This window comes from Primulina eburnea, chromosome 6, assembly GCF_022965805.1.
Source record: "Primulina eburnea isolate SZY01 chromosome 6, ASM2296580v1, whole genome shotgun sequence".
In the NCBI taxonomy this organism is placed as follows: Eukaryota; Viridiplantae; Streptophyta; class Magnoliopsida; order Lamiales; family Gesneriaceae; genus Primulina; species Primulina eburnea.
In genome coordinates, this window is record NC_133106.1 from 22,516,761 (window position 1) to 22,542,746 (window position 25,986).

A 25,986-nucleotide genomic window follows, 5' to 3' on the forward strand; every position below is an offset into this window, starting at 1 on the left:
TGAGGAAACACTTACTCTAAATACAAAAGTTGCGGGTAGGCTACCTAGAGTCAATAAGAGAATAGTCTCTGATCGAATTACATGATGTTTACAAGCTTATATCTTGCTATGGTCTATAATACAAAGGCCTATCCTGTAAAGTCCCAAAAATCCTTACTTTGAAAATTTGCGGAAAATTTAAAATTTTCTTTTTAAAAGAACTTAAACGGTCTCATTCATAAAATCACAGGTGAATCAAGTTCAATGTTTCAAATTATTGCAGCGGAATAAAAATAAAGTTGCCAAAAATAACTACTTAAAATTTGTCCAACGACTGATAAAAATTATTAGCGGAAAAATAACAACTGCTGCACTGAGGTCCTCGGGTGCCACTACTGCCGACCCAAGCTGGCTCACTGGTCCCCGTCCTCGGCCCTGGCCTCATCAATACCTACAACAATCAAGTCTAGTGAGCCTAAAGACTCAGCATGCATATATCGCAGGTAACGAGTAAAATCTGAAGTAAAATATGCATGGGATAAAATATCATGTCATGAGGCGTGCTTAAAGTAATCTGTACTGATGCTGAAAATAATCTGTACTCATGCTGAAAATAATCTGTACTGATGCTGAAAATAATCTGTACTGAGCAATTATAATACGTGCATAACTGAACTGATAATCATAGTAAAAACGTTTGCTCCTTGGAGCCCTGTACTGAAATAACTGGTAAAATTTTCTGTTGAGATTATGTTTTACGCCTGTGGCCACTGCACTAAGCTGAACTGATCGGTAACTGACTACCGGGGAGCCTGAAACTGAGCTGGCGGTCACTGAAGACCCGATGGTACCATCCTGAACTGATAGGTCACTGGCGACCTGATGGCACCAACCTGAACTGAGCGGTCACTGGCGACCGTATAAATAATGCTCCCACATAGTGAATGAACCACAAGCCATATCGCATAAATCTCAAAAATAATCATTTTCTGTTTTCATGCACGTAAAATAATTAACTGGCGATAATGAAAATATCCTGTAATTTTACCAACTGGAGTGGGTTGGATCGTCCCCCAGGCTCGCTGCAACCTAAAGGTGCCATGAAAATATGCAATAGCTTAAACTTGACCAACTATGCAATTTACGTTCAAAAGATGCGGTTATGACGTCTAATGACTTCGTATTTAATCGTGACTCCGAACCAACCAAAACCAACACTGAACCGACATATAGTCATGATTAAAATACGCTGAAAATAATGAAATAATGCTCCCAAAATTATGATGGTCGAAATCTAGGTGGAATGGAGGCCAAAACAAGAAACGCTCTTTCGAGAGTCAATTTGGCACATCGCACCGTAAATTCTCGTACGACTTCAAAAATGATCCGAATGACAAACGGCCAAAAACATGACCTTCCTAACTTAAAGGGGCACTGTCCAGTCCAAGGCCATAGGCTAAAAGCCGACCGAGAACTCGAACAAGCCTCTGAACCGACACAGCAACTTGCTGTAAAATTTTCCAGCAGCTGCGCAACTTGGCACATCGCACCGTAAATTCTCGTACGACTTCAAAAATGATTCGAATGACAAACGGCCAAAAACATGGCCTTCCTAACTTAAAGGGGCACTGTCCAGTCCAAGGCCATAGGCTAAAAGCCGACCAAGAACTCGAACGAGCCTCTGAACCGACACAGCAAATTGCTGTCCAAAAATACAGCAGCTGAGCACTTGTTTTCCTTGTGTCGTTTTCGAGTCCGCCGGCCATTGGGGCTTACACCACTGACCAGAGACCCTTACCAACATCCCAAGGAATGATTTGAACCATGGCTAAGGGCACAAGACCAGCCACAATTCGCACCAATCCAGCAAACATTAGAAAAGATTCACCCGAGAGCACAAATTCTGCGCGTCGGACATTGTTCTTGTTTTGCTGTCACGGATAGTTCCATTGGCCATTTGATTGACCATGGCACAATCTAGACATATAGGGGCATGGTATGAACCGTGGCTAAGGGCCATAGGCCAACCAAGATCCATACCAAACCACCAAACTCGAAATACATATGCTGTCCAAAAACTGAAGGGCCGAGAGGGGAGGGGCTGTTGTGATGTTTTAATTAAAAACCGAGGAGTCATGGACCAAGCCACCAAAATGGAGACTTAGTCATGTCTTAGACATGCTAGGGGAGTGATCCAACCATGGCTAAGAGCCCTTAGAGCAGCCAAGATCAGATCCAACCCTCAAGACAAGAAACTGAAATTTTTCGAACACCATTTCCTGCACCTATGGGGAACTTGCTGTCATTTCGGTTTCCAGCAAGGGTGGGGGCTAAATGAATGGACCAACATGGTCCTAATACATCCTATTACATGTCTAGGAACAGCCTTGAGAGCCTGGAGTCGAATCATAACCTGAAATCCACAACACAAAGCAAACCATGAAGCTGCCCAAGAAAAACCGAAAAATCTGCATGCATTTTCTTTTGACAAATTTGATATGTGTTCGGTTTTTGCATGATGAAATCTGATCATGTACTGAAAAATACTTGATAATATGACTTGATTGAGGTTTAGAAAAAGTATATACATGCCTTGGATTCGTTTCGAAAGAAAACGAAAAGATGAGACGATCCGGCGCGGAGGAGATGGAGCAATTTCTTTTCTTGCTACCTTGCTGGATTTTTCTCCCTTGCTCTAGCTATGAGGGTCACGAAATTTCCCCTCTCAAACTCTCTGAATTTCAGTGGGGAGGGCTGTGATGGAGTGGTTATGGAGGTGGGGAGAAAAATGGTTGGAAAGGTGAGAGGCAAGATCCACAAATATAGGATCTCAACTCAAGACTAAGTCCCACACTCCTTAAAATTTGCACATGCTTGTCAAATCTCCTTGGGAATGCCTTGACCGATGTATTGTATGGTATCCAAGGCTAGGATCATGCTTAATAACTAACTAATTAAGGTTTGGTTAATAATTGAAAAGATTAGCATGCTAAAAATTTACATGAAATGGCCAAATGTGGGTTGGCAAAAATAATTGTCTAGGTACTAAGGGGTGGCCGAAATTTCACTTCTAAAAAAAATGGATGGGGAGTGTTGTTTATCTAGTCAACTAATAATCCTTAAAGGCCTTACTAATCCTTTAATTAATTTAGTGAGCTAACCTTTTAATTATGCAACTTAAATGGGCTTATTTCTTAATCACCTCAAGCAACTTAAATTAAATCCTCACACCTCCCTTATTAACTTAAATGAACTTACTTGCTAGTTAAATTAACTCCCGGAAATAATTCTCGAATCTTAAATCCTATCTCAAAACTCCAACTCCAGTCCGGCCTCACTGAAATAACTGAAATGCTAAAAATCAACTACTGAGATGAAATAATAAATAATTAACTTCAATAAGTGCATTTAAAATAATCATGCAATGGAGTCAATTAAATTTAAAAATCTAGAATTATGCATGGTTTAAACGTAGACTGATTTACGGGTTCTACATATCCTCCAAGCCATCGAGAATTTATTGGTTCCTAAATGAAGAGTTTTCGAGTACATGACTCTATACCTGGAGCAGGTTATTCAAAAACCCCTAGCACAAGTGTTAAGTCGATGTAATCTCCAGATGAGTCAGCCCAAAAAAATTGAGATTCCAGATCCTTATCTTAAGTTTTCAAGTCAACCCTTCATTTCGGGGATTGAGGAGGGAGAGATCAACCTTAAACATCATACAAACAAGGGTAAATATAATATTGTTACTAATGAATATGCAGTTTCTTCATTTTAGGTATATCAATAGAACTGGCAAAAATTGAAAATAAGAATAAGCATTAACTCAGCTACAATTCGGGTTGATGTAGCATGGAAATATCACATGGTATGAATGAAACCAAATTCATATCCAAAGAAAGTCAATGTATGATATGAATTACGGGCTCTTGTCTTAGTTTATACTACATCACCTAACTTCCTTGAAATTTCATGATTACTTAAGTGGATTCAAGAAGCAGTGCACGAGACACGGACAAACAATGATTATTTACCCAGAGGAGATATTCTGGAACTGTATTTTGTGCAGTACCAAAACCAACAGGAAAAGGATCACATGAGGCATTTCATTTTATCAAGCTAAGGAGCTTAGATATGAATATTTAAAAATTTATCAAAGATCCTTCAATCGAGGAAACACCCTTTGTTGATTCATTAACTGAAGATGACGTCTTTACCAGAAGAGCATGAGTTCTATGGGCCTGTTTAATCGAGATAGACAAAATAAAGTTGTCATTTAAGTTTTTATCAGAATTCTGTGAATGAATATTTTTTAAAAAAACAATATGACAAGAAAAACAACAAGTTTTTCAGAAGACTTATTTGAAAAGAAAAAAAAATCTTTGTGGAATAACAAGATCCCGTGGAGCAAAGAAACTCGCCGGAAATTCTGTAATATGACTCATGTGGTAAGATGGTCAGAAAATATCTGCAAAGAATGCTCGAACCAGAAGGAGCCAGAATCCGGGCAAGGTTTTCGGTCAAGATCTGACCGAAAGAATCTTGCAAAAATAGGACCAAGTCGTGAAGGACCACGAAAAAAAAATTCCCTCGTGGACCATACAAAAACAAAAATTTCACAACAAAGACAAAGTAAGCATGTGATCCAATTACTTTATTAATGGAGGTTGAACCACCACTAAAAGACGATTCCACTAATCAATGGAATTAGTGGAAGTTGGATCACTCCACCACCCATAAAAACAAGCCACTAACTAGTGATTGAAGTTAGGGGTGAGCATTCGGTCGGTTCGGTTATCGATCGAATCGAATTAGCCATAACCGAACCGAACCGAACCGAAATATTTAGCCATAACCGAACCGACCTAATTAATTTTCATAGTCGATGAAAATCGAACTGAATTAAAATCGGTTAGTTCGGTCGGTGACCAAATTAACCGATTAGTTTTTTTAAAAAAATTGATTTAATTTTAATTATACATGTAATTTTTCTTGAACACCACAATCTACAAAAATGCATAAAAACATAAAATCACACACATCACAAATGTATAAGTTTTGTTTGAACATAATTAATACATATTATATCGATTTTAAAATTAAAAATTAAAAAATATATAAAAATTGATAAATAATAAAAACTTATTAAATAATAGTATTTATTATATCGGTTGATTCGGTTAACCGATTTCAAAATTTTGAAAACCGTAACCGAACCGAACCGAATTAATCGATATAACCGATTTTTTTTTTAATTTGAAAACCGAATTTCCGAAATAACCGAACCGAATCAATTCGGTTCTGTCGGTTAATTCGGTTTAACCGAAATCTTGCTCACCCCTGGTTGAAAAGATCACCACTCATAAGATGTTGTCGGCCACAACTAGCAACATAATTCACAAGATTTGAAGTCCAGATTTCAAATCCACCGAGCCTTCTATAAATACCAAGGCATAATAAAGATGAAGACATCATTCAACTTCTTTATTTTTCTCTCAAAATAAACTTGTAATGGTTTTCTTTATTGTGTATTAATAAATTGAATGTTTGAATAAAAATATCAATGTTTACTACCCTTCTCATGTATTATTTTCAAATTGAACTACTTTATTATACATCCCGAGATAGCAAACTAAATAGATTTGTGCTAAGTGTTGTTGAAAGAATCTACCTCAGAAACCATTTTGTTGCGACTGTGTGGTTGGACTATGAGGAGAAGTCTATAAAACCCGGTGGATACAACCCGACGGCACTCCGGTCAAATAGATAAATTGTTCAATTTATTATACAAAAGCATGATGAGCCATTAAAAAATAATAATATGAAACTGGTATATAGGCTGAAAATCTTGTATAGCTGCATGTCTTTGGGCTAAATGCCTTTAAGAACAAGCTCGATAGACATAACAATGTCACGTACCATAATTATGAAAATTGATGATATTTTTTAAAAATTTAAAAGATTAATGAGCTCAAACAAACATTAGGGGAAATAAGGATTGAGGAGAAAGATATGTTTGAAGATGAAGAGTTATTAATAATTTGCCCAAAAAATAAAATTAAATTAGGTTGTATGTCACTTAGTAGTCGTTTTTCAAATAAAAAGCAACCACTTGTGATTATGTGGTGCCTCGTCTTTTTGCAAATATCATCTAGACAACCCCGTGATAATTAATTTCCGATTTCCAAGATTTCTTATGATAAAATTTGAAATATTTGAGCTTCTTGTGCTCTACAAAACAAGATTAATTTTGATGGAAAAAAATGGTAAGTGCAATATAATAATGTCCAAGTTAAATTAAAATAAATAAAGAGGTGAGACGTGATTTCAATTTTCAAGAACAAATACATGTGAAATTTGTTTTTATTTTGTGTTGAAACTCAAGAAAACACTGAATTATCCACTTAAATGCATGAATATTCACATAAATAAAATCTAGTTGAGTATAAAGCCAAGAGATTTGAGATCTAATGTTTGCATGATAAATTAGCATAAGGAAGAAGCCACAATAGGTATATATTTAATGAAAAGGGAAATCAGAGTATAAATAACCCAGACTTGACTCGAGCCATATATGTATAGATGGCCTAAACTTTTGGAGAAGATCATCCAAACCCATTATTTATTGTCAAAAACCACATATTTAATTACTGAAATAAGAAATCCGACTCACATGTTAAGATCGATAGCGTACACTAACACGTCGTTGAATTGGACTCCTGCACGACGGGCAGTCCTTCATTCCCTGCTTCTCATGCAACTCATTGCACATTGTACATACAACTTGATGTGCACATGGCAAGAAAACGACAGACATCTCCTCGGATAAACACATCACACATTCCCGTTCACGTTTTACTCCTGTTCCATTAGAGCCGTGAAAATTGGTGGATGTCACTGTATTTGAGATGTAAGGGGTTATGGGATCTTGAAGGGCTTGAGTTTTTCTGAGGTCGGTGAGCTTGCTGGCATAGCTTCCATCTATTCCTCTTCTAAGAGCTGCGATTTTTGATGAATCGGTTTTTAACCTTAGCTGGGCTATTTCTTTACCAAGGTTCTCAATATCATATTTATGCTTCTGTAGATTGTTTTCTGCTCTTAATTTAATTGCATCCTCTTTGGATTTGGCGGTGGCTTCAATTTGCTCTCTTTCTTTTCTAAATGAATTGGCTAGTGTAAGTACTTCATTGTTGGCCTTCTCCTCTAGATCCCGTTTTGCCTGTCATTTTAACAACTTTGCAATCTAAACGTGCAAATATCACCAAGCATAAGCCACAAGGGCAAGAAAATGGTCCTCCAGAAATATAAACAATGCTTTCACAGTTTTGCCGATGCAAATCCAAACTGAGAATATAAGACTTCATATTTTACATTAAATTAGAAACATAGATCATTCTTTAGTTAAATCTTATTGTACTATCATAAATTAATCTATGGTCATGGATCCCAAACAAGAAATTTTCGAGTTCATATTCTCAAGTGAAGCTGTATGCAATGTTCAACTGAATGCAAGAACACTATAATGAGGGCAACATATAACAAAATTTACTTGAAGCAGTCACAAATTTACTTAGAAAAGGTCCAAGATTGAGCATGGCTATCTTTCAATTACCATGAGAACAACATGGTGGTACTTGACTCATTAAAAAGTTTAATTCTTATGGTGGAAGTATATTGATCAACACGCTCCTCTAATTATGTCGTTCCATCATTAACAATTAAATTCCATGAAGACTAACAATTTGGTAACCACAGGAAGACAATATGCATAAGAGGTGATAAAAACGTGTCCACATACAACTGTTAACCTTTGAACACTTTAGCCTCCTCATCAGGCATTTGAGGAATTTTCTGATGGTAGTCGATTAATTCTAAGCACATATCAGTGAAAAAAAATTTGGATTAATGTGAAGGGAACAGTTAAATTATGTTAGGAGCTAAGCATACCTCAACTTGATCTTTTATCTCTTTGGCTTGCTGCAGTTCCTGTTGCAGCTGCTTCAACTTGTGCTTCTCAGCTGAAAGCTCCTCCTGAAAAATTATCTTCTGCTTTTCCCAAGACTGAAATTTCAACAGCGTCTTCTTCTCTCTGTTCAACATTTCTTCACAGCTTGCAGCTGACTCCGCTGCGCGCAATTTCGCAGCTTCCATTTCCCGCCATAATGCAGCATTCTCAACTTCAAGCCTGCGGACAGCAGCATTCACTCGTTCCACCTGCCCACCAGCCTTGCGAAGAGCATTTTCCATCTCAGACAGTTTTTTTGTGGTGTTCTCTTCCAATGTTTGCTTTTCTTTCTTGAGCCGCTCTACTTCTTCCTTCTCTTGCCTAAGTGCCTTGAGCTCAGCTTTGTCCTTGCTCAGTCTACGGGCAGCTTGCATGACCTTCTGATTTGCCCACTCTGTCCATTCTTCTAGCTGAATTTGCAATTCCCGTATTCTAGGAACCAGCTTAATAATCATCTCATCCTTACGGTCCAGCGGGGCCCTATGACCTAGAGACTTATCACTTGAAGCACCGACAATAGTGGACTTGGCAGATTCGATGTTATGATTGATTGGATTTGGATTTGCAGTGCTTTTTAAAGGGAGTGAGAGAGAAAGCTCTGTATCAGCAGTAGGTAATGAAGAAGAGGTATCGCCTGGCACGACAGGAAATGAGGACGAGATATTGGCTTTAGGCAATGAAAAGCTGCCATTAATAGTTTCTGAACCAAACGTGGGAACTGAAGTGCATTCTTGGCTTGCTGAAAGATTCTGATTCACACTGTCTTGAGGCGCATCAAACTCGATTCCCTTCCTGACTTTGAAGGAGCCATTCTTAGCATTGATACCAGTAGAACCAGCTGCAGCCTTAAGTTTCCTATCAAGGACTAGACTACTGAAATTACTAAGTTTCGAATTTCTAGATGTAACTTTAGAACCATAAGTACGGTAGTGTTTCTCCAAGTGAGTCGATTTCTGACGCAATACATTCTCCCTTTTGGTTATTCCAGATACTTTTCTACTCGCCACAAACTTTTCCTCTGAAATTGTAGGGTGGGGTAATCCTGAAGCGCTAAAGGGTTTGATATTATTATTAGACGAAGAGTTTTGACACTCGTTGTCTGGTACCAGTCCATTGAGAACAAAAGTAGTTTTTGGAATCAAGTTAGTATGATTTGTGACATCAGATGCATCAGATTGCATGCTATGACCATCCTGAATTGAATTTAAAACGGGTGTATCAGAAATAGATTTATGAGAATAAGAAGCAGATACGTTTGGTGTACAAGGAACCGTTATATTGGACTCATAACTTTTGGACTCTGTTCCAAATTGGGGTCGAGAAGAAATGGAGGAATTGCCTTTTGAATATGAGTCAAGAAGGAAACTAGACAAAGGATCACTATCCATTGCGCAAGCATGAGATACATTCATATCACATACCAACAAGCACCACATTGCATCCCCGATGCTAAAAAAAGGTCTAACCTCCCTTAAAAGGCAAACCAATTCTGCCAATATATACTTTTCCATCTGCTGCAAATCCTCAAAATAGTGTTCCCTTGATGGATCAACGTCTTGGCCACTCCTAAGAAATGCCAGCGTATTGTCAACGATATTTGACACCATGTCTTTACACCCGTACCAAAGTCCAGACCTTAATATAGCCTTATTAGAAACTTCTGAACTGTAACCACTTGCAGTTATTTGCCTAATCGAACTCCTGAAAATTGCATCCAAATTGCTTAAAACAAGTTCTTCCAGCTGGGATTCTGTAAGATCACTCCAATCTGCGTCATGAAACTCGTTGGATGATGCATGAATTTCCTCTGGAGTCTTGCTCGACTCCACCTCTGATGTCCCCATAGTGCAAGACAATCCAAGGTCCAGTTTTAAAGCAACAGAACTATCTTGATCGACACAGCATAGATCGCACTCATTCTTGTGCCCAAGGTTTGGGATGATCTCAAACTTTTCAGCAGAGAATTCAAAATTGCTGCACTCATTCAGAGGCATAGGGATGATCTTACTTGGATCAGTGATCGGAGGATCAGCTCGGAATTTTCTTTTATTCCTACTTCCTTTTTCTTGGACAGCCATATCGGAAGTACTGCTACAAGCTTTTGCAACCATTGATGCCATATCTAAAAAGCACAAAAGAACATTTTCAACAATTTCCAAATTCAACAAACACTCCATTCCACAAACAACACTATCCTTAATCCCACGCAATGGCTGCTCTATTTCCAACTCTCATAAAAGTAAAAACAATACCAAAAGAAAGAGGAAAAAAAATGGTACCACCATAGTTGTTTTAACAATAAGCCAGCTCAATCAATACGCTTCATCTTCACATTCAAGCCAGACCAAGAACATATCAAAACAGCTAAATTCCAGGAAAAATAATAAAAATAAATTACTGACGAAGCACATCACTGATTCACTCACTACCAAAAAAAATCAAATAATCTGCATCAAAAAACCGTGCATCAATAAACAGCAGGAACACAATCTAGAAACAACCATCCAATAATCAAAGCAAAATAACAGCTTATAAATTCAAGAAAGCTTCGATGGATCATGAAAATCAAATTCGAGAGTAGCCCACAAAACATATTCATAGTAAATTCAATCTTATAGATGAAAAATTAAGATCTCATAAGCGAGTGGAATAAATCATCAATCTTCGATAATACTAGCGATAATTACACGATCGAATTCATACCCGATTCAGCTTATGATTTTTCGCGCAAATATACGTTGAACAAATCCAAAAGCATCGGATGTAAGTAGGGAGATTATTGATAGTTGGATTCGTTTGTATTTTTTTCCCCGTTTTTCTTGGTTAGCGATTTTAATATTCTCTCAGCTATTCCAGCATTGAATCGAATTTTCAATTTGTCTTTTTTTTCCCCTTTAAATTTTATTTATCTGGGGTTTGGTTGCGCACGTTGTCAATGGGGACCACGCCATATTTAACTATACTATTGCAACACAATTAACTTGTGTGAATTATTTCATGAATGCAATGTTGTAGTAAATCCTAAGCATGAGTTGCTATCTCGTTTAAAATATTTTAGTTGCAATGTTACTGTCATACATGAGTTTTGATAAAATCGATATCAAAGTCAGAGTTATGTGTTCGATTCGTATAGATTGCAAATAGTGTAGTAAAGTTTTTGTGTTTAAAATATTTGAACTATCAATTATAATTTTTGGTAAAAACTTATGTAAGACAGTCTTACGGGTCGTATTTTGTGAGACGGGTCTCTTAATTGGGTCAGCCGTGAAAAAATATTACTTTTTATGCTAAGAGTATTACATTTTATTGTGAATATCGGTAGTGTCCTACACATAATCTTTTGATAAAACTGTAAAAGTTCAGTCGTACACCATTTGCAAATAATGATGAACAAATATGACCACGAACATAAACACATACATACATGATTTTCAAAAAACTAAGGTTATCATTCTATCGAAATTTATTTAATTCTCTCCTTTTAAAAAATAAAATAAAAATATTTGCATCTGTCAGTCTCTTCTAATCTTGACCGTCCATGATGGAATTAATGCCCGGAGTTGTATATATTGTGGCGTTGTTGAATTCGTATATTCTCATGTTCAATTTGGATTCTCATCCTATCCTATCATACAATTTTCATGAAATGTGTGAAGGTCGGATTTATTTTAATCATATAGTATATATGTGATTCATATCTAGATAAACTATAATGAGATGTGCAATATTTATGAGTGTTATTTGAAGATGTAAACTAATCGAATCAGTTAGGTTCATTTTGTAAGAGACAGAAGAATATTTGTTTCATATTCAATATTATAAAATTTGAGTTCAAATTATTTTGATTCATAATTTGCAAGTCGTACATCAACTTTTAATATTTTATTAATTCTAATATCCATGACACACTCAGTATGAACCCATCAAATATTATATTTTTAATGAGTTTTTAAATAAAGTTTAAAAAGTACAAAATTTATATATTGGTCAATAGTTTCATTTGCAAGAATTAGTTATAACTAATATTTTAAAAACCTCAAAAATATAAACTTGTTTATCTCCTAAGAGACAGTTTGATATGTGTGATTGATTAAACCAAGAATATGATATATTAGTGATAGTAAGACTTAAGACAGGGATCAATAAATTGCATATGATATGTTTTACATTGTTTGGTAAAGTGTGAAAAAATATGATGTCAAATACACATACATAAAAGAAAACGATAAAATCAGACGTAAGTATTATAATGCCCTTGCACATGTTTCGAAAATAAGTGTACAGTTCTTTTTCTACTTTCACCATTATTCTTCGGTAAAGCACTTTCCCATTTTCGAAATCATTTGCTCAAACGTACACGTCACCTTCTATTTCTCTTTTTCCTACAACAATTAAATCAGCTCAGCTTGTGAATCAACAATAGTGGCAAAGAAAACAGTTGGCTACCAACTTGCAAATTTTTTTTTGTTTCATTTTTTCGTTGCATTTTTCTTGGGCTTTCGACGTCAATCTAGGTTTGTGAAGCTTGTGTCTTTGTTAGAGATCTTGTAGCATTTTCAGCTTCTTTAAGTAGAAGTTATTGTTTCATCAGGTCATGAATTTTTGTTTCCAAACAAAAATTCTTCTCACTGTTCTTAGTGTTTTTATTTTCAAGTTTGATTTAGGGATCACATAATTTGGACGATATTGTTTATTATGTTGTAGTATTGTCAATTTATTGTTAGCCGATGTTCAGCGCACATATGTTTACGACCAATGATAGTTTCATAGAATCTTCCATGGTAAGAATAATGGTTATCTTAGTTCATAGATGTCAAATAATGTAGATGACATGTACACTTTTAAGCTGTCCAAAATATGTCCACCAAACTTATTTTGCTGAAAATTTCGATGTTGACACATTGTTGTTGCGCTTGTCAGTGAAGAAACATGTTTGGAGACGAACCAAGTTTGATTATTTTGTTTATTCGATAGTTTCATTTCAATACACTCTTCTTCAATGCAATTTTCTTGATATATGATTTTGAACATTTACTATGCAGTTTGCTATGGACCTATGAAATCCACCCCAATGTCAGTGCGGGCATGGGATAATGATTCTAAGGCAGACTGGAGAATTCGCTACTCGTCCCAGGAAGTATTACTACATCTGTCTGGCATCTTTGAGCATCCAAACAAATTTATATTGTATGATGAATAGCAATGACTCCATAGCATGCATAATATGGAACCAACTTTTAACGGAAGTGTGTCAAGTGGTGCACCATCGACCAACTTTGGTAATAGAAAAAAACATGCATAATGAGCCTCCCTTCAATGAGTCGTCGAACAAAGCTGAGTCATCGACATCGAACACATGTCAATCTCGCCCTCAAACATTCCCAAGCATGTCCGAACACCCCCAAAATTAACTGGAGAGCAAATATGTTGTTGTTTTGGTTGATTTTCCTCATTGCTTTGTGTCATCTTTTAGTAATATTACTTTTAATTGTGTCCAAGTAAGATGCATGGTTTAACTTTTTTCTGTGTTAGACCACTATGCAGTTGGATCGTTTAAGCTGCTAATGTTTTGGGAACATTATCGTGGGTTTATATTTGACCTATCTTGTTTCTTACATGAGTTGTCACAGTTTTTTCCTTGGAAAAAAATTTAAGGTTATTGTAACAATCTTTGTACTTCAATCAAGTTAATGCAAGATATCTACATCTGCTTACATCCACCAACCTTGACACTGGATTTTAATGCAGATTACTAATGCATATTCATTTTTTTATTCGGTCTACTAATGCATTGTGATATCCGATGTAATATTTTAATTGATATTAAGCACCAACTACCAGATTTTGTTAAGATGGTGTATATGTAAAAGCCCGAAAATTCGTGTTTGGAAATTTGCTGAAAAATTAAAAAATATCTCTTTAACTAATTAAAATGCCTCTTTAAATAAATAAACTGATAAAAAGATTCAATATTTAAATATTCGAGATAGCAGCAGAAGTAATTATTGTTTGTAAAATAACAATTTAAAAATAATCCAACAAAAGATTAAATGTTTTAGAATAAAAATGGTAAATGCTGAAATGAGGTCCTCGGGTTCCACTACTGCCTGACCCAAGATGGCTCCGTGGTCCCCGCCCTCGATCCCGACCTTATCAGTACCTACAACAATCAAGTCTAGTGAGTCTAAAGACTCAACATGCATATATCGTAAATAACGAGTAAATAATATAATAAAATTGTATGGAAGTAAAAATATCATGTCATGAGGCATAACGTGAAAATATCTTATCATGAGCAATTATAATACGTTCATAACTGAACTGAAAATCATAAGTGAAATGTTTGCTTAAAGAGCCCTGTAATGAAGTAGCATGTAATAAATTTTCTGTTGAGAATATGTTCTACGCAAGTGGTCCCTGAATTGAACTGAACTGACCGGTAAGTGACCACCGGGTGAAGTAATAATCGTCTGATCAGACTAATGCCACAGTACACTGGGTGGAACTGAATTGAACCGATAAGTGACCATCGGGTGATACAATAATCCCATGATAGTGCAATGGCCACAAGCAATATCGCATATATCTCAAAAAGGAATATTTTAAGTTTTTTTGCACGTAATGTAAATAAACTACGTAATTAAATATCCTGTATTAATTTTTACCGAATGGGTTGAATCGTTCTCAGGCTCGCTGCGACTTAAATCTAACATGAAAAATTATTTAAATGATTTTTACTTGACCAAACTTTGTAATTGACTCCATAACGAGACAATTACGCCCATCGACTTAGTATTTAATCATGACTCCGTACCAACCTAGAACCAACATCGAACCATCAGTTAGTCATGATCAAAATACACCTAAAATGATGAAATAATGCTACAAAAATGATACAAGTCGAAATTTTGGTGAATGGTGGCCAAAACATGAAACGCTCTTTCGAGAGTCAATTTGACACATCGCACCGAAATTTCTCGTACGACCTCTAAACTTAACCAAACCACGAACGGTCAAAAACATGACCTTCCTTACTCGATGAGGCACTGTCCAGTCCAAGTCCAAAGGCTAAAATCCAATCAAGAACTCAAACAAGCCTCTGAACCAAAGCAACAAGTTGCTGTCCAGAAATTCCAGCAACCGCACTTGTGCTTACATTGCTTCGTTTGCGAGACTATTGGCCATTGGGGCTTGCACCACCAACCAGAGCGTCTTCCCAACATCCTAAGGAATGGTTTGAACCCTGGCTAAGGGCCCTAGGCCAGCCACAATTCGAACCACACCATGAATCACCCGATAGGTCCCACCCGAGAGCACCCTTGCGTGCGTGGGGAGTAATGCTTCGTTTGCTGTCCCGTGCCATTCCAGTGGCCATTTGATTGACCATGGCATGATCTAGACATCAAGGGTATGGTATGAACCGTGGCTAAGGGACAGAGGCCAACCAAGATTCACACGACACAACAAAACCGAAATATACACATGCAGAAAATTGAAGGGGTCGAAGGGGGCTGTTCTTGTTTTGATTTAAAAAACGATTCCATCATGGACCAAGCTTTGAAATACCAACTTGGTCACGTCTTATACATAATAAGGAGGTGTTATAACCATGGCTATAGCCCCTAGGACAGCCAAGATCAGAAACTCCCTCTTGACAGCAAAGTAACAGAAAATCGAAACACAAGTGACACTAGGGAAGAGTTGCTGTCATTTCTGAATTTTAGCATGCATAGGGCTTGAACAAATGGTCCAACATGATCCTTATACACCCTAGCACATGTCTAGGGGCAGCCTTGGGAGCCTGGACACGAGCCAACCACCTGAAAACATCAAACAATACCTAAAACCGTGAAGCAATGAAGTGACCGTAAAATTCTGCACATGATTTTCGAAAAGTGCTGATATGTATTTTGGTTTTCATGCAATTAAATCATGTACATGTGATGTTTAAAATACATATATGGCTTGATTGAAGAGTAAAAGAAAACATATACATGCCTTGGTTTGTTTTGAAGGAAAAACAAACGAAATGACGACGCGGCGCGGAGGAGACGGAGTGCTCTTTTCTTTTCTCACTTTCTCTCTTATTTTTCTCTTGAACCTCACGATTTCTTGGCTGGGTTTTCTTCTGAATATGCTCTGAATTTCGAGATTGGGGGAGAGGCAAATGTCTAGGGAAGAGAATGGGAAGTTTGCAAGATAAAAGGGAGGAATGAATCTTGCTATCTTAGTTGTTGGTGAGATAATGGAAATGATTTGCTATCAAAAAGATTTTGAGGAATATTTTCTAGGGTGAGGGCCGAATTCTAGCTTAGTAAAGTGAGGGAGGATATTGTTTAATTGTTAATTAGTGGTGATTAAAATGAAGGGTATTATCTACTATGCAAAGAATAAGGAAATGAATCAAAGGAATGAGTTGCCAAAAGATTTGAATCTAGAAATGGTGATGGCCGAAATTTAGTAAAAAAAAATGGGTAGAAAAATTGCTTAATTAATAATTATTGAAGATTAAATGTTGAAGGATTATCTATCTATCTAGAAAAGGTTAACGAAAGATAATTAAAAAATGGGTTAACCAACTAATAAAATTTTTTAAAATGAAGGATGACCGATTTATGCTAGCAAGGTGGGGTGGAAAAATGTTTAATTAATAATTATTGGGGAATTAAAAAGGTGGATTTCTCCTAAAAATGGATAAGGAAAGAAGTCAATTAAATTGTGAGTTGTAAATTAAATCAAATCTTCCAAGGGTAGTGGCCAATTTTTATTAATTAAAAGAGGGAAATTTTTCTAGATAACATGGTCGAATATTTCTTAAATATTAATTAGTGATGATAAAAAATTTTAGGGAATTATTTATCATGAAATGGATAGGGAAAGATATTAAATAAATGGGATGACAACTAGTTTTAAATTAATTAGGGAAGGGCCGAAAATTGTAGATAAAAATGGAGGGGAAAATATTTCTTAAATCTTGTATTTTGATTCTTTAGAGTTTTATCTACTCATTAAATATTTTAGTGAATTAAGAAATTAATTGTTGAATTTTATTTACTACTTATCTCAAATTATTCAAATAATTCCTTAAACCTTCTTTCACATTAATTTAACTTATTATTTATCTTAAATAAATTCTAGGAATATTTTCTAAATATTAAAATTTATCTCTTTACTCCAACTACAATCCGGCCTCACTTAACTAACTGAAAAGCTAACAATTATACTACTGAATAAAATAAATAAATTTAAAGAAGAGAATTTAAATACTCATGCAATAAGAAATAATTTTAATTTAAATACTAGAATTATGCATAGCTTATACGTAGTCTAAATTACGGGTTCTACAGTATATGCTTCTTCAGATGTCATGTATTTTTCACTATTAATGCAGCAACTACCAGATTTTTTCAAGTCAAGTTTGATTGTTGTGTTTTGTCTGATATTAAGCACCAACTACCAGATTTTTTAATGTGTCTATTTTCCTATCTATGTTATTTGTAACTGCCATATCGGTCATCTTTTACATCAGAAAATGTGTCCGTATAGCATTTATATAAATGAAGTAACTTCGTAATTATTACATGCATTTACGTTATCCAACCACCAGAAGATTTGATCATGATGTGCTACAGAAATGCATATTCATTTCGTGCAGAATCTTATAACTCCATGCATCAAATCAATTTAAGTCAAGTTTGATTGTTATGTTTTGGCTGACATTAATGAGTTAGTTGTGGCTACAAATTTTCTATTTAAAGCTTATTACCAAATGAGATCAAGTGAAAAGAAAAGACCTAATATTATATTGACATATCATTCTTCCTCATCTACTTCAACGTGACAATGAGTAAGAAAAAGACACAAGCTTCTGATGACAGTGTTACAAGTAGTTGGAAATACATGTTGCCCAGTTACTGGAAAGAAGACCTCAGGTATATTTATCTCACTTCAGATGACAAAGTTGAGATTTTACCATCACCTCCTAAACGTAAAAAATCCAGTAGTGTCCAAGATGTAGTTGTTTCTTGTGCAGACAAAAAATCCCCATGTGATAAGGAGAGGGGTGACAGCAAAGAATGATGTGCTTGTCAATGTTGAACCTACCGGCTTGTAGCAGGATGAAGACTTTGGATTGCATCAATGCGTCAAACATGGTGGGCGGTGAAGGTAACGAGTGAGAAGGAGAACAAACTGATATCCAAAGCTCACAGTCTAGTTGCTCACCTATGAAAAACCATATTTGAGAGTCTTGTTGGATATTGACTATAATGGTGTGTATGACCTCTTTTTGTGTCTTTTGTGGCTTCTCAACAATGTATATATGTTATCGAAGTTAAATGGCACTAGTTATTTTGATGTGCTGCTTTTATGTAACTGTTGTGAAGCTTATGGTAAAGGTTTGCTCACACTTTATTCATGGTTAAGTACAAATGTAATTGATATAATGTTTCTTAAGCATTTTTCATTATTAATGCCTTTTATTTTAGTGTGTGTGATTGCAATATTCAACTTCTCATTTCTGATGGAGACAAAAGCAACTGAATAAAAAAACTAACTTTATACATCCATATTCAGTGCTTTGAAGTGAGAGGAATTGAGTTGTTACTGTATATGATGAAGGCACTTTCATACTTTCTACAAGCTCTTCTTATTTTTTTTTATTTAAAATCTTTCAAACCACATTGAGAAGCACAATTTGACAAAAATAACAAGTGGTTGCCTAAAACATTGCTTAGAATTCGATTCTCCAAGCACAACGAAGGAATTGGTGTGCAATGAAATATGTCTCGTGTATGTAAAAACAAGTTACCATGGACATAAAGTTGGATTGGAAACAACAATGCAATTATCACATCTAAGGACATGCAGTAAGGTTGGGGGAAACACAAGAATTAATGACGGATGGAAAGCTAACCAAACATTACTGAAAACAACTCACCTGAAAATTATATCAACAACCCATTAATTTCTGGAATACCATATCACATATCTTCCCCAAATAAGTCCATATATATGTTGAAAAAAAGTGGAAGACACATATCATGATGTAGCATAGTTACTTCCACATAGCAAAATACATATCTTGCAATACCACATCAACAAAAAGGGAAGGTAACATAGACAGAAACAAGATGGTACCAACATAGCACTGTCAATCTATTTTAGTAATCCTTCGTACAAACAATAATTTGTCATCATCGTGAAGACTGAAGAATATTGTTAACTTCTTTGGTTTCTCTATCAATATCTCTGCTGCAATTTTCTATTCATACCTGTTTAGTCAAGGAATCTTTTGTAACACATCCAGTACATCCTTTGAAACAGGCATCGCCATCTCATAGTCGTGACTAAAATGTTTACCAAGATTAGCTATTGCCTCTTTTGTCATAGCAGTAAAGTTATTGATGGCATCAACAAATAATTCTTCACCTTGCGTTTCTTGTTTTTGTTTCTTTTTAGTTACTTTTTTATTCTTGGATGCTGTGAAGGAGGTTGTATTTGCAACAGAATTAGATTCACCACCCCCTCCATGTTCAGGGGTATGTCTTCGAATCCTATATTCATGTCAGCTCTATGACATCGTCAATCTACAGTTGCGAAATTCTATGTTTTTCCCCATGTTGCACGATCAAATCCAAATTGAAACGTCTGCTCTTTTTATTGCTTTAAAAGTACTAGAAATTTTTTTTAAACACTCAATTTTTGGCCATACACATAAACCTATAAAATATTTTCCCCTTTAAAATAAAACATAATCCAACTAGCATTTTAAAAATCAAGTGCAATAGTCATAAAATGAAATCGTCAACTGTTTTGCCCAACCTAAAAAACAATAAGTTTGAAAAGTATAGCTCATACTAAACCTCTCAAAAATCCTTCAAAAAGCATAAATAAATAGTCTTAAAATATTTAACATAAATCATGAGTCATAAGTCGTAAATGCGGAAAACTTAGAAGCGCTGGTCCTCGGGTTGTGTGCGCCTTCAGTCCAGTCAAATTATCCGTCAAGACCTCCCTCAACCTCACCTGCATCCATCACACCTAGTGATACTAAAGACTCAACACACCATAATCTTTATAACAAATAATACATATAAAACCACATGCAACAGTTAAAATACTTTTACGTAAAAATAACTTTTTCATGACATGCAACCATAAACTTTAACTTTTTCTTTTTTCCTCAACATGACATAAAACCTTTAACATGATCATAAACATTTTCCTTTTCCTTTTCTTTTTTGTTGAATTCAGATCGTTAATTGTGACTTTCCTTAAACCTCAAAAATTCGATGGATCCATCTACATGAATCCGCAGTAGTGGGCGACAGGGGACACCAGCAACACTCTCACCGGTCAACTAGGCCCTGGCCTATCCTCTTTCCAATAGAAATACGATCGTCGGGGTTCTCTCCTGGGCCTTTTCCCATAAATGAGTTCCCTTGGAGCCTTTTCCCCTCATGATATTCCCATTCTTACTGTTACCACATACCGTTACCTCATATTCGTAATGATGAAAATACGATCGTCGGGCTCCCACTGGGACCGTCACCCTCATGATATCTCCAACATTATCGAATTAGTCACAATTACTTCACTTCCTTCAACGTTTACATTCTCATCACTTTAAAAAAATAGTGCATAACATATTTTTTATTTTTGAAACCAACCATGCAACATGTCTTTTAAATGTCTTCCTTAAATCATAAAAATCCCATGGACATTTAAAAATCATAATTTAATCATGAACATTACATAAATATTTAAAAATCGTCATAATATCATAAAAATAGCATTTAGAGCACTGCCATGACGTTTAGTAATTTTTGGTGTAAAAAGACCGTTTTACCCTTGACGTGACATTTTTGCGTTTTTGACTTTTTCTTAATTTCATTGACTCTAACATGTCCCAAATAATTATATAAGCCTACATGATTTTTTCCATATTTTTATTTAGCATAAATCGATGAATTTTAATTTAATCTTTAAATAAGAAGTATTAAAATGTTTTATTCCCGAATTAAACCAAACCTTAATATAAAATTCCCAAATTAAAAACTTAGACTATTAATAATTATTTAAGCTTAAATATAATTTTTCATAATTTTATAAAGCATAAAACTAGGCTTTTCAATTAACTCGTTAAGTAGCATTTCGTGCGGCAATTAAATCCCGAATAAATCCAAAACTCGTTATGATCCTAAATTTTAAACATAACATTTTTAAGATTTATTCTACCCTTCCAAGTTATGGGCCACACCCGTGGACCCATTGATTCAGTTTTAGTCTTTTAATTTTCTTTTTTGACACATCGACGAACACACTGAGCCATCTCTCAATTTACTCGAGCCACGCTCGAGCCAAAACCTAGCCAACCTATCTGGGGACCCTCTTGACCAAGTTCAGCCCATAAAACCAGCACTGGCCCGCTCAATTTCCTACTGAAACTGACCCCAAAATCTGCATGTTTTGTGCATGACTCTTACCACCTTACCAAGACTCCTAGCCAACTAGGACTCCTCTAGCCTCATAACCAACGATCACCTAGGACCCTCACCAACCCTGGACCATGCCCAGACTTGACCCAGACCATCCTCGAGGCCCTAACCCACGCATAAAGCTTCTCTAACCAGTAAACCACCTGCGCATCCCTTTGCTTCTTGCGTGCGTGAGTGTGTTGCTTTTCCTGGAATCTTGCTCGAGCAACCAAGAGCCCTGACCCTTACTACCCCTCTCTGAACCATCCCAAGCCATCACCCAGACCACCTAGCCCAGCCCCAACTGAGCCACAGCCCCTTGGAATCTCTCGGCCACCAGAAATCCCTTCGTGAAGAGTCCTGTCCACCGAGGACTCTCCAACAGCCCTACTGTGCGAGTCCTAGCCCACCTAGGACTCTACTAGACCCTCACCCTGACCCTCCTCGAGCCCCAGCCAGCCCTGGACGAGCCCACTTGCCCCCATGCAAAAAAAAAAAAAACCAAACCTTGAACCTATGCAAACCACAAGAAGACCCACGGCTCCCCTTTTCTTTTTCTCAGTTGTTCCAGCTTGTGTTATAACAGGTTGTGCAGCATGTTTTGTGTTTTCTAAGGCCTCTAAATTTGTGTAAAACTATTCCTTTTCAATTCCTAATAATGGCAGCCCCTTATATACATGTAAATCATGATTTTTGGATCAAATTACATGTTTTTAAAACCATATAATATGCATATACTAAAATAATAAGGTGAGTGCCTTGTTTTTCATGTAAAACAATTTTAAATAATTACTATGGTGTGAAAGATGATAAAAGAAAGAAATATGGTGTGCCTTTACGTTTTAAACGCACGAATAAACAACGGCGATGCGAGGAACTTTGACGTAGGAGCCTAGGTTGAATTTTTTCTTCAAAACCTCTCAATTTTCCTTCTCTTCTTCATGTGGTATCTGCCGTGAATGGGTGAGGAGGATTTCTGAAAGTGGCGTGCCTTTTCTAAGGGTTTGAGGTGAGTTTTCATATTAAATAGTAATTTAAATCCTTAATTAAGCTTAGGCCTAATAAGCATACCAATTGGGCCCATTAGTGATTAATTAGAATTTAATAAAATATTATCAAAGTTTTTGTTTAAATAAATTTGTGAATTTATTAACCAGGTTGTTAAAAAGCTCGCATTTTATTGAAAACGAACACCGACGTATAAAATCACCTTAAAACCTCTTATTTTTAAAAATAAGAAAAAGCATCACCCATATTTTAAATAATTAAAAACAATTATTTAATAAAAATATTTTCTATTTTTCCGCCCCCGGTCTCCGTTCTTCGATCGCAACTCGAATAACCTTTAAAAATATATTTTAATGCAATCATGTATAAAAGTATATTTTAAACATGCAAAAAATAATTAATTATTGCAATTAAAACATTTAATTAAAATAAACAAAGAATTTAATAACTTGCGCATGTGGTTTACGTGGACCTTAAAATTTTCGAGGCTTTACACAAATATTTCACACCAATCTGTATAATGTGGCCATGAAAAATTTCCAAGCTTTTTTTGAGCAGTCTTCTGTCACTAGATCTGGCCTCACGAGAAGTAATGAGTGTAGTTTCAAAACACATCTAAGCACTTCATGGAAATGAGTGCTGACAGTATGCCCACTACGTAGGTAGTCATGGCCAATAACTCTATTGTTCTTGTGATACTAAATTAGACAAAACATGGCAAAATTCTCCTCAACTCGTATATACCTAGATTCCACTAGGCCACCCACATGGGTTACGAGATAGCATAGAAGTGCAAATGCATTACGAGTCATTCACAAATTGACAATGCATTGGACATTTCCCATGTCAATAATCCTACGCAAGTGGTTCACTTGAGCATTTATTCTTTCAGGATCATCATGCCTTACACGTACTCTATGTGTCCTATGCTTTGTTTTGGATAAAAACTTGGTATAGAAACACGACACAATGGTGACAAACACAAAGGAAGATATAAGAATTTGTTGCAACACTAGTAAATCTTGTGTGTATCCATCTTCTTCACCCATGACAGATAGATGTCTGTGACATCATAAATTATTAATATAAAGTTTATGCATAATCCATATGAATGTCCAAATCTGAGTAACCATGCAATAAAAAATTAAAGAAGTCAAGGTACACATAGTTACTTATGAAAATGTACAAAAATAGTACCAAACCGTGGAGGTTAAGGATGTGGAACATAAGAAAGAACAAAACTGGTTGTAGATTAATGATGCGGAAGATTAAGAAAAAAAGATACACAAAAATAAGAAAAGGTTTCATTTGGGAGAATGGACTTTCAATTCAAGAGAAATATACCACAAACAATCAAAAAACAATAAAAAATCGTAGAAGAGAAAGTAGGTTGTTACTCTGAAATATGATCATCTCACCAGTATTTTTGACGAGATATGTTGTATTTCGACAATGCCTTCTTCAAAAGTGTCTCGGGCGGTCAACCCTGTCATCGGAAAGCGATTTAATCTTCTTCTTGGCTCACACTATTTCATACTTCTTTGTTCCCATTCTTTGTTCTTCAGCTTTCTCTTTCCCGAACGAGCTTCATGATCTAAGGTTCTTTCCCTGTTTTAATCTGTTTTTTATTTCTGCCTAAATTCAGTACAATTAATGAGGGCAATATGGGGATATTTCATGAAAATCTAGAATAATGTACAAGATGTGAGAACACAGCTCAAGTGTCTAGTGTGATATCTTGTACTCAGATTTCAGTCATCAATGTCGGGCCCATGGACATTTTATTTTTCTGAATAAGACAAAGGAACAAGGGATGAGACCATATGTGTCATCTAATCCCTCTCTCATCCACCGAGACAAACGGTACTGAAAAGTAAAGATTATAATTAATTTTTTAAGTAATAAAATTTTGAAAATTTATGAGAATTTGTAAAAGTTATATATTATTTTAGAAAAATTATATAATATTTTGTTTGGGTATATAGAAAGTTTATATTTATTTATTTAGAAAATTAAGAAAATACAATATTTGGAAAATGGTAAGTTGGGGGGCAATCCACGTTTTGTGGCCAAGGTAGTTATCCTTTTAGGATCGGGAAAGAGTTTAGAGGAGGGGGGGAGTGAATGAACTCTTTCAAATTTTCTGGAGTAAGATTGTGATTTCAACCGTTTTTAGGCGGTTGAAAATGTCTTCTCAAACAGTTGAGAATGTGAACCACTATTAAGTGCGGAAAACGATTCACAATCTTTAATGCAACTTAAAACACAATATCAGGCTAAAACAATGAATAGAGACTAGACAGATAAATGATTATGGAAAGTAAAGTGACACAGGTTTGTTATGGATGTTCGGAGAATGAATACTCCTACGTCACCCCTTCTTTCTCCTTAGGAAGGATTCCACTAAAAGACTTTGACTTTACAAACTTCTAGCAACAGCCCGCTCCAATCAGGACTTATCACACTGCCTGTTTTGGAACTCTTAATGATCACTTTATACTACTGGATATTTAAGAACACTTAGTTCACCAGATATCAAAGGTGAATCAAATAACCAAAGGGTTAATTATATGAATAAATAGTTTTGATTTTGTAGCACGCAAATGATCCTTAGATGATCAGATAAATTTCTCTTTTGTGTGTGCTGATTGAGCGATGGAGTATATGAACTTTTAAAAGCACTCTGAGATCTTTTTGAATATGCAAGCAAGTTGAAATATTGCAGCTGAGAATCTAGATCCTTTCTACCAGCATACTCTTCCGTTAATATACACGATTTTCTTAACGGTCGGAAAGGACATAACAACGTTAACCTGATCCTCTGTACAGACATGTTGTTGTCAATATTTTGAGCATTAAATGATCTTTGATAAACGCATTTAATGTTCCCTTTGCACAGCATCGTTCTGAATCGTTTTTCTTGAGGAGTTTCTTTTAAGGAAACTGTTTTGGGCAACAGAACTTTAGGTCTATGCTTGGTATTCCTTTTTCTGGGAAAGATAATTAAATGTAGATCAATCTTGGAATTGATGTAAGAAATTTTTGACTTCAAAGCGGTGTAATACTTGAATGTATTTAAGCCGGTCAGAGAATGTCTTTGAGTAATAACTAGTTCTCTTTAATGATCCGGTTCTGATAACGGTCTGAAGTGAGCATTTGAAAACTGCTTTGATCTTTGATCAGTTAGCTGAGCGGTTGAACTGTTGCATATCTGATATAAGAATCGCAGCTGAATACTTGTTTTTGTCAGACACCAAAATTCTTGGGAATAATATTTTCTTAACAATTTCTCCCTTTTTGGTGATGACAAAACTTAGCTCTATGGCTCAGGAAACATTAAGATATTGACGAAGATATATAAGAGCGAGAAATATTGTATTTCATTAAGTGAATGAAATTACAATTAACAGAGTAACAGGCTGTAATTCGTAAATTTGCAAGAAAAGTTACTATGGACCTTTTATTTCGTTCCACTGCTTTTCGCCTCATCTCCCTTTTCTTTTAACTTTTTCA

General features: G+C 35.7%; 1 protein-coding gene and 1 long non-coding RNA gene across 3 annotated transcripts; both read right to left on the bottom strand.

The window, feature by feature from the left end:
• Positions 1 to 230: 230 nt before the first annotated feature.
• Positions 231 to 2,743, bottom strand: LOC140833379 (uncharacterized). The gene is made up of 2 exons (XR_012118449.1): positions 2,572 to 2,743; positions 231 to 430 (listed from the first exon to the last, which is right to left on the bottom strand). It is a non-coding gene; the product is annotated as an uncharacterized lncRNA (long non-coding RNA).
• A 3,725-nt stretch (positions 2,744 to 6,468) lies between these two features.
• On the bottom strand, positions 6,469 to 10,855 carry LOC140833889 (putative E3 ubiquitin-protein ligase RF298). Of its 2 annotated transcripts, XM_073198377.1 has the most exons (4): positions 10,691 to 10,855; positions 10,267 to 10,351; positions 7,930 to 10,109; positions 6,469 to 7,201 (listed from the first exon to the last, which is right to left on the bottom strand). In XM_073198377.1, exons 3-4 carry the CDS (start codon positions 10,105 to 10,107, stop codon positions 6,659 to 6,661), a joined length of 2,721 nt encoding a protein of 906 aa, XP_073054478.1. In that variant the 5' UTR covers positions 10,108 to 10,109; positions 10,267 to 10,351; positions 10,691 to 10,855; the 3' UTR covers positions 6,469 to 6,658. The 2 variants fall into 2 exon arrangements, with proteins under 2 accessions (XP_073054478.1, XP_073054477.1); XM_073198376.1 differs by lacking the exon at positions 10,267 to 10,351.
• Positions 10,856 to 25,986: the final 15,131 nt, after the last annotated feature.